The sequence below is a fragment of the Mizuhopecten yessoensis genome, unplaced genomic scaffold (assembly GCF_002113885.1).
Source record: "Mizuhopecten yessoensis strain PY_sf001 unplaced genomic scaffold, ASM211388v2 scaffold715699, whole genome shotgun sequence".
NCBI lineage: Eukaryota > Metazoa > Mollusca > Bivalvia > Pectinida > Pectinidae > Mizuhopecten > Mizuhopecten yessoensis.
In genome coordinates, this window is record NW_018479747.1 from 19,521 (window position 1) to 29,449 (window position 9,929).

General features: G+C 36.6%; 1 protein-coding gene across 1 annotated transcript in view; it reads left to right on the forward strand.

Moving 5' to 3' along the window:
• LOC110441198 overlaps positions 1–7,796 on the forward strand; it is a 23,724-nt gene extending 15,928 nt beyond the window's left edge. Inside the window, exons 2-4 of the mRNA XM_021484304.1 lie at positions 6,322–6,509; positions 6,793–6,903; positions 7,219–7,796. Coding sequence (XP_021339979.1) covers positions 6,322–6,509; positions 6,793–6,903; positions 7,219–7,796 — 877 coding nt within the window. The remainder of the gene's footprint in view (positions 1–6,321; positions 6,510–6,792; positions 6,904–7,218) is intronic.
• Positions 7,797–9,929: the final 2,133 nt, after the last annotated feature.

A 9,929-nucleotide genomic window follows, 5' to 3' on the forward strand; every position in this document is an offset into this window, starting at 1 on the left:
AGTTGTGGTATAGGTGTGAAAAAGCGGCATAAGACCTATAACAATATGCCGTGGCCTGTTGAAAACGAAAAATTAACGATTATGTACTGAAATTCGAAATGATGCCCAGTGGGCATCTTTAGCCTGGGGTATCGTTGATGCCGTTTTGCATGTGGATACCTTAGAAGATGCCCAGTTGTGGTATAGGTGTGAAAAAGCGGCATAAGACCTATAACAATATGCCGTGGCCTGTTGAAAACGAAAAATTAACGATTATGTACTGAAATTCGAAATGATGTCCAGTGGGCATCTTTAGCCTGGGGAATCGTTTATGCCGTTTTGCATGTGGATACCTTAGAAGGTGTCCATTTGTGGTATAGGTGTGAAAAAGAGGCATAAGACCTATAACAATATTCCGTGGCCTGTTGAAAACGAAAAATGATCGATTATGTACTGAAATTCGAAATTATGTCCAGTGGGCATCTTTATCCTGGGGTATCGTTGATGGCGTTTTGCATGTGGATACCTTGGAAGATGCCCAGTTGTGGTTTAGGTGTGAAAAAGCGGAATAAGAACTATTATGTTAGGTACATTTGAATATCAAACTAGCCCAAAATTGCGCCAGCCCAACATTGAATAACTAACCAACTTCACGCTGGCAACTATACAGGTGGACGACAGTGATCGCTAACAGCACTGTATACGCGAACATCAGTACTGAAATTCGAAATTATGTCCAGTGGGCATCTTTAGCCTGGTGAATCGTTTATGCCGTTTTGCAGGTGGATACCTTAGAAGGTGTCCATTTGTGGTATAGGTGGGAAAAAGAGGCATAAGACCTATAACAATATACAGTGGCCTGTTGAAAACGAAAAATGATCGATTATGTACTGAAATTCGAAATGATGCCAAGTGGGCATCTTTAGCCTGGGGGATCGTTGATGCCGTTTTGCATGTGGGTACCTAAGAAGATGCCCAGTTGTGGTATAGGTGTGAAAAAGCGGCATAAGAACTATTATGTTAGGTACATTTGAATATCAAACTAGCCCAATATTGCGCCAGCCCAACATTGAATAAGTAACCAACTTCACGCTGGTAACTATACAGGTGGACGACAGTGATCGCTAACAGCACTGTATACGCGAACATCATGATAATCAAGCGCAATAAATAGAAAATAGAAAATTGAAAATTGGTAACCAGTGGTGGATCCAGAGGTAGAGATGAGGAGGGGGGGGGGGGTCCAAAAGTTTTGGTGCGAGATGTTTGCCGAGCGAAGCGAGTCAACCGGCCAACCGAGCGAACCGAGGCAGTCCCATAGAGTGGTCCGGGGGCATGCCCCCCCCCCCCCCCCCCCCATGATTTTTTTTATTATTCCTCAGTGTGAAATGGTGCATTCTGGTCACTGAAAAGCTGCCTTATTAAATTTGTCATTTTTATATGAAAAAAAAATGTATGTATCGTAAGAGTTCGTATGGCTTTAGTATGCTTTAAGTTCTTATTGGCTTCACATCAATTGTACATCATCATATAAAAACCAAACTAGTAATTGACATTCAGAATGTTTTAATAAATCAAGGATGAATTCTAAAATGAAGAAAATGTACACATCATTATTTCACTCTCACACACCCACACACACAAACACCCACTAACACCCACATGTCTATACACTCCAACATTCATTCATGTTTCCTCAAACATTTTCACATATGCACACTTTTAACACCAAATAAAACAATAATAAAAATACTCTATCATAAGACCTCAATAAATGCTCTCACAATATCTCATTTAATTACTTTCAGTCAGTCTCACAACATCTAATGTATACATATATACTCTCACCCATGACATCAATAAATATTTTAACAAGACTTCAATAACTACTCAACACAAAACATTGAATATTTTAACAAGATCTCAATAAATACTCTACAAAAGACAGCAATAAATATTTTAACAAGACTTCAATAAAAACTTTACACAAGAAAACAATACTATTTTAACAAGTCCTCTATATACTCTCACTCATGCCATCAATAAGTATATTTTTTTCAAAAAGACCTCAATAAATACTCTTTCACAAGTCCTCAGTAACGATTACATATAAGCTATGACATGACATCAATAAAGATACATATCAATTATGTCATAACTACATATCTCTGATAGTTTAAGTTAATTATCAACTGAAAATGTTTTTCATTTCCACACAAACACATCTCAATTCATGTCCATTTTTCACGAATGTTCATCAATGAATGTGGTAATTATAGACCCAGGGCAGTTGAGGTCCAGCATAAAAAAACTGATTCTGGCTGACATAAGGAGGTGACTGAGGTTTAAATGTCTGGTGTTTCTGACGTACACCACGTTTGAATTATTCGGGATGACAAAGGATGCTGTATGATCTGAAAGAATAATATATATGTATATTAACAATTAGGAAAACATACTATTAAGCATCTTTATTATAACATTTCAATCAATGCAATAACCTGTCTGCTGGTACACAACAGTAAGACATATATTACTGTAAGAACTGCAATATCATAATAGATATTATCAATTGGGGGTTGCTGTTTTTTTGGGGGGGGGGGGGGAAAAAAAAAAACGTTAGGATGTCCTGGAGAACTCTGTAGGTAGGGAATGACCAATCAGTATGGATATTGGTACACCTTCATGTGATGATATAACAATTATTCGTTTTACTTCGCATACATTTTATCATTAAATAATTTTATTACATTTTACCATCACATATCCTGTTATAAATGATATTCTCATACCGAAAAGTGCTGCAAGGGAGTCAAAAAATCAAACGGTTTTGATTTTCAGCAGAGAAAACTTTTAATTTCTTGAATTTCCTAAGATTCAACAGACGTACATTGTACGCTGTTCATGGTGCCGGGTATCTGTCTTCTATGCTATGAACCCGGTGACACACATCCAGCTGTCACGTGTTTGTTCAACATTGCAGTGTCATATTGCCAGGTCATGGAATTCAGAATCAACGTCGTGTGTTTGTACATGTGTACCTCAATGAGTTTATTTTATGAGATAATATAAATTGTAGTTATCTCCCTTGTTGATAGGTATATACTAGGGTGACTAGGCAGTGTATACGGGTAGTGATGTATGACGTCTTATTAACTTACTTCGCAAATGTCAGTATGTCCGGCAGTTGAGTGGAAGAGCTACATGACTTGACTAGTAAAGTATTCCTATAATTACCTCACTATTGTCCGGAGGTTGCTGAGTTGTTAGTTTTGACTAATGATAACTGGCATGTGGCTATTTCTCTTTGTAGCAATTGTCTTGACTGACTTTATGGTAACTGGTTTATGCGAAATAAGTGGTGTGATGTATTTCCATTTGTAGGTATGGCCGCCATTGAATTGGCTGTACAATCTTATAGTACTAGCGCTGTGATATGCTAACTTGTCTCCCTTGTTGACATGGTGGAGAGTAGGTCTGTAGGGTCTCGCTTGAGATTAACATTATTAACCTGCTTTGTAGATATATGCACGTCTAGCAGTGTCTAAGACGTAAGGTCTTTCTGGTGAAGTAAAACATAATTTGCTTTCGTTTGTAGGTATGTCTATGAGTCGCTGTTTGGTATTACTAGCGATGTTTTACATTAAATGACCTACTTTTGTAGGAATGGCCTCAAGTTGCAAGGCTTTTTGGTCTGACTAGTAATGCTAGTTTGTAATGACCTCCTTTGTTAGTTTATCTGGGAGTGGCAGGGCTATAGGATCGGACTAGTGATCCATTATACATTCAGTACCAGTAAGTCATAGTTACAGTCGTATTGTGATACTGTATATTCAAAAAGGGGTATAAACGGTATGTGGATTTTGATCAGTCTTTAACATCCACTTCTCAAAAAGGTTTCCTCTATCGAATGGTTGACTTTTCAACCATTTCCACTATCGTTCCTCGTTCCAGTTTTCTTGTTATGGGAGCTTTTCAAGGAAAAAAATGTGGTTGCATATTATGTTATCTGAAAAATACAACAAAGGCCAAATTAAAATATACTAACAACTATATTGTGAGTATGCTTTCTCGTTGATAACATCTTGGTTGAGTTCGGTAGCAAGATTTTCCCAGTAGACTGAGAACAAAGTATGCCCCTCTTCTTGCCGATTTGTTTCTGTTTTAAAATGAATCTAAATTTATTGAAAGTTATTGATGAGCTTCTTAGGACTGGCAATAAAAATCATAAACATTAACATGTTAAAATATGAATGTTAATACACCATACAATAATGGCATAGCTTATTCAAAATATTCAAGGTATATAAGCTTAACATTTAACTTTCTACGAGTAACTCTGTGTGAATCTTAAATTACCAGGGCAGATCTAGTGAAGGAAGATGGTTAATATTAACTCATTACCCTGGTGAGGTCAGAGTAGCAGAGTTGCGTTATCTCCCCTATACATTTGACTTACACATTGATATATGTTTTGCATATAAGTTGTATTTTTTTTTCAATTTTTCATTTCACTATGAATTATGATATATATATATACTGTATCATACAAATACATGCAGGAGAGAACTGATATAAGCATAGCCTGTTGTTCGATCCCATTCATATACCAACATGAATAAAATTTGTTGAAATGAAAAAACAAAGAACTTGCCAAGTCCTTCAATTTCACATTCAGATGTAAATTGGTGATGTCCTGTCTTTGAATAACAAGAATACATTATTTAATTAATTAATTGATGTATACTCCTATCTACAGTTAATCTTATATCGATCTTATATATCCTCCAGAACCTGAAATCAAGGACACAATAGACCCTTATACTCAAGCCGCTTTCCACGATCTGAACCTTCAACATGACCGACAGGGACGGCTTACTTCTACGCTGTTCGATACGCGGAACGATTTTGACTTTCTGACATTGATGTTTACCTTTCACGATAGCTACATTCCTGCTTCCCTTATCTATGGTGTTTAAATGTCGCTGTTGATAAGACACCCAAACGCTTGCTCCGAAGATCATGACTTCCGTGATCGATGTCGACTGCTGACGGGCAAGTTAAAACACAGGGTTTCCAATGATGCAGATTGGTAAAGGCTATTGACAAGTTTCATGGTCGCCATCAGAATCCCACAGGAAAATAGGCATTTTTTCATTATTGTTATGAAAGTCGATGTGTTTTTTATTATGCTCATAAGAGTGCCTGGTGGTTTTGTTGTCACTACCTCAGTTCTCGATGTGAGGACGTGACATTGCTTGGATTTGACATAGATTACAAGGGGGTTTCATCGATGAAGCCGAAGCCTGCCCTCCCGGAACACCTGGTCGTAATATCGTTGTACTTTTGCAAGGGTTTCCATGGAAACTTTTCCTTTGGTAATATTTTGCCCCAGTTCTACAGATTTTGAGTTTGAATTTTGGTTTTGTATATACTTCAGTATTCTCTTATTGTTTTGTATTGTCCTTGTGACAATACGGTTCACTGTTCTCCCGAGATTAATCATATTTTAGGACGGCGAAGGTTTCCTACTGCAATAGACAAACAAATTTTATAATACCAACACAGTTTAATAACACAACAGTTTAACTGATCAGGATTTCAGCCACTCAAATCATCTCCTCATTTTCTAGAGTAGTTATGATTAACTGAAATTTGGTAGAAGAAACTCGAGCTCCTGGGTAAGTTTTTACCATCAAGTAATTAATGTTATCCAATCAGACACGCTATTGAAAAGATGAGGTTAAAAATATCTGTAATTACCAACATTTGTACATGTAGTTGAATCCGGGAATGGCTAGGTTGTGTGGTTGGACTAATAATGTATTACGTGTAATTTAATTCCCTTTGTAGGTATGTCCGGGAGTGGCTGGGCTGTATAGTCTATGACTAGTGATGTATTACGTGTAATTATCTCCCGTTATAGATATTCCGTAAGGGGCTTAATGGCCAGACTAGTGTATATTACGTATAATGTACCCCCCTTTGACATTATCTTTATGAGTGGCTGAGTTGTATGAAGTATTATCTGAGAGGTGATGTATTACGTGGTATTATCTCCCATTTTAGGTTCGGGAGTAGCTTGGCTTTATGATCTGAATATTGACGCATTACCCTTTGTAGGTATGGACAGAAGTGGCTGGGTTGTAAAATCTGACTATTGTATTATGTCTTCTGTGTAATAATTTCCCTTTAAAGGTATGTCCTGGAGTGACTGGTCTTCATGCTCTAAATAGTGATATGTTATGTGTAATAATCCCCCTTTTTGTAGGTATGTTCGCGAGTGACTGGGCTGTATGGTCCGTCTAGTGATGTATAACGTGTAATTACCTCCCTTTGTAGGTATGTTCGGGAGTGGCTGGGCTGTCTTGTATCCGCCAGGATCGTGTCGCTTGATGAGTCTGACAATTACTATATTCCTCAGAAACTCAAGCCGGGACTTAATGCTGTCAGTTTAACATTTTTCTTTCCTTTCATGGGTACTTTGACTGAAAAAGTAAAGAACTGCTTCAGAAAAGATGGTCCTAAAGGTTAGCGTTATATACAGCTGTTAGATACGTCATTTAAAGTTTAGATTACTATTCTAAAAATGTTAATAATGTCTATTGATATAGTTTCCTAGCTGAAACGGGTATGACTGTTTCAAATAATATCATTTTTCGAACAAAACGAATACAAGCATATTGTATCTGATTCTATGTTAGCTCTTCTTCACATCACATATATTTTGTTCAATATATACCCACGAAATGATTTTTGCACAATTTCATTTAATCATATCTTAGTTGACTGTATCAATCACATGTATTATAGGTTTAAGCTTCGGAGAAATGCCCTCGGATTTAGTTGAAGCTATTGATGAAATAACAACGGATCCTGAATCGGTGGTCGAACAACTCCTTTTGCCTATTACTAAACCCATAAGTAAGTTTCCGTGGCATTGTCAATACAGATGTGAATACTCTATACCGCCTCTGTATGATATCGTTAACATTAATGACACCGCTCATATTCGTAACAAACATCATTGTTTGTTTTTGAACTCAAACATGTAAAGGCACACAATTTGAATCCTATTCCAAGCTTATTTCTGTGAACATGAAATAAATGTTGACAATATAATATGCATATTAAATTTGTTCGAACAAAAACAAAGTTTATTTCTTTAAGAAATTACGCATGCTTCATGTTCAAAAGTATCAAATAAACAAAATGTTATATAATACGTTCTACTTTTAGGGTCGATTACTGCCATACTCGATCTAGGGTCTGGGAGAGGATGGGTCACGAGAGCGTTAAGCAGGCGTTTTCCATACAAACACATATACGGTGTTGACTTCAACGAAGATGCTATAACAAAAGCGAAAGCAATGTCCAAATCCCAAGGTATCAAAAACGTGACGTTTGTGAAAGAAGATGCGACATCTTTGCCAGCTGACTGGACCGGCAAGTTTGACTGGGTTGTCTTGTTTGAACTTTTGCATGGTCTGCCAGATCCTGTAAATGCCATGAAAGAAGTTCACCGCGTCTTGAAGGACGACGGGGTCGTGTCCATTGTTGACCCAGACTTACACAGTAATGTAAGGGAGAACGTTGGTGATCCGAATATAGCAGGTATAGAGTATGCCCTCAGTCCCCTGATGTGTCTCCCGGCTAGTTTGTCGGTAGAGAATTCAACAGGCCACGGATGTGGCTGGGGAACAGAAAACAAAGAAGCATTTTTGACCAGTTCTGGCTGGCGAGTGAAGGACAAAAGTAACATCGATGGTCCATTCGCTTTGAACTTTACGTGTGTCAAAGGATCCTTTGAAACCTAGACGATTCTGGTTGCATTAAACGTCCCTCACACTTCTGTGGAAATGAATCGCCGTCATGCCGACTAATGATGCTTTTTTCCCCCTAACATAATTCATGTTTAAACCAGAAATCACTGTGAAGACTCCCGAAAGTATTTCCATAACATATCTGCTGTATCTAGTAAAGTCAACATATAGTAATATTTCGCTAAACTCGATAACTTAAGAAAACTATTTTCCAGATAAAATAGATGGAACATATATTCGAATTATTATTTCGTTTTATCGAATTGTTATTTCGTTATATTGAAAATTTACTTCGTTTTAAAGAATAATTATTCGTTTTAAGGTCACCCGAGACTAACTTTAAGCTACCTTTTTGCGATCTATATTTGATGTCGTGCATCGTGCGTCTTGCGTCGTCCGTCCGTATTAAAGTAACATTTTTGACTGCTTTTATAAATCCATAAAACCTTGTACTTAACATTATCAAGATTTTAAAACCTGAGAGCAACTGCTTAAGTACTTGTCATTTTATCTGTAAAATTGGAAAGAATGAATGATTTATATTAAACGAGATATATATAATTCACAGAAATAGTTATGTTTATTAGTATTTTGATGATGTAGGTTGTTTGAAACGTTGTATTACTGGCGATTTTATCAATATTTAATGAAGAACTAGGATTTGTTTTGTGTCTTATAAAACAAAACGATTTTGTACACTTACTATTGAGGTCACTGATTATTGTGTGACGTAGGTCTGTGTTTATTTGTGTTCTTATGTATTAAACCGTCGAGTGACTTAAATTAATTATCTGTGGCTCTTTTTGCAAGCGTATGAATTTTCGATTTTTTTATGATGTTTGTATAAGTGGTGAAACAAGCACAAATCTTAAGTTTTACGTCTGCATACCCCGCGTAAAATAACATGTGCATATAACGACATTTGAGTCAGATTGTAATGCAACTTTTAGTAAAAAGGTAATTAACCCGTGACTAGGAATCGGGTTTTCTTAAGTAGGTCATCTCTCAATCACGTCATCGAGGTCACAGCTAGTATGTGTTTGACATAATGACATGCTATATCTATTACCAAAGTGTATAGGTACAATCACGTTATTTTTTCTTTTGCGTTTTTTATCAAGATACCAGGCCGTAAGCCATTATGATGGATTTTTAGTTCCAGGGGTTGACTGTTACTTTGGTAGCCACAATTATCTCTTTTGAGTAATGACAAGGTTCATAATGTACACACGTTACTAATTAACTATTTGATATTAACATGCATTACTGTTCATTCTTAACTAATATATAATTAAGTGAGTTGTTGTCCACGTTTTCGGTTCCAAGCATCACAGATGGTACCTTGAAGGACGCAACAACTGGTGATCGCATTGTTATTCATTTTTGGCATACTGCATCTGGTACTAAATCTAAACAGTATTTTATGCAAAATCATGCAATATCGGAAGTATCAAATTATGATAGACTGATGTGATGGACAGGCGCGGATTTANGATATTTTTACTATATTTTCTTTATTAAAACAATATTTGTTGGCATCGCTACGCTCGTCTACTTTGTATCTTGACCCTTAAGTGTGTTTTTTATTTTACCACCTCCGCAAAACCCCAAATTGCAACTTGCAACGCTCGGCGGAAATATACTAGCATAAGTTGCATAATTATATTATTGACCGCTTGTTATAGATAATCTGAAAATTAATACTTTTTATTGTAACCTTCCTAACCGCCCGGGCGATATTGATCATATCATTATACAAGAACGTACAACATAATATTTCATTGTGGTACTTATAGCCTACCATCGTGTACGTACAAGAAAGTATCTTCACACAGCATACTATTGTGTACGTAGTAATAAGTTGTACGTACCAGAATGAGATAATTTCAAATTAAAATTAAAGGTGACGCATATGTGCCTCCTAAGTTGTACCATTTTAATCAGATAGCTTAGCAAATGTACCACCGTTGGTAATATGCACGCCCTTACAACCTTAAAACTTGAAAACTTGAAACTACATGAGTTAATCAGCGTTGACATTTCAGATATATCATTGTCTACACTAATGAATTAGTCAACAATTATAAAACGCGAGACAATATCAGGGGCGGGTCCAGGTGAGGGCGT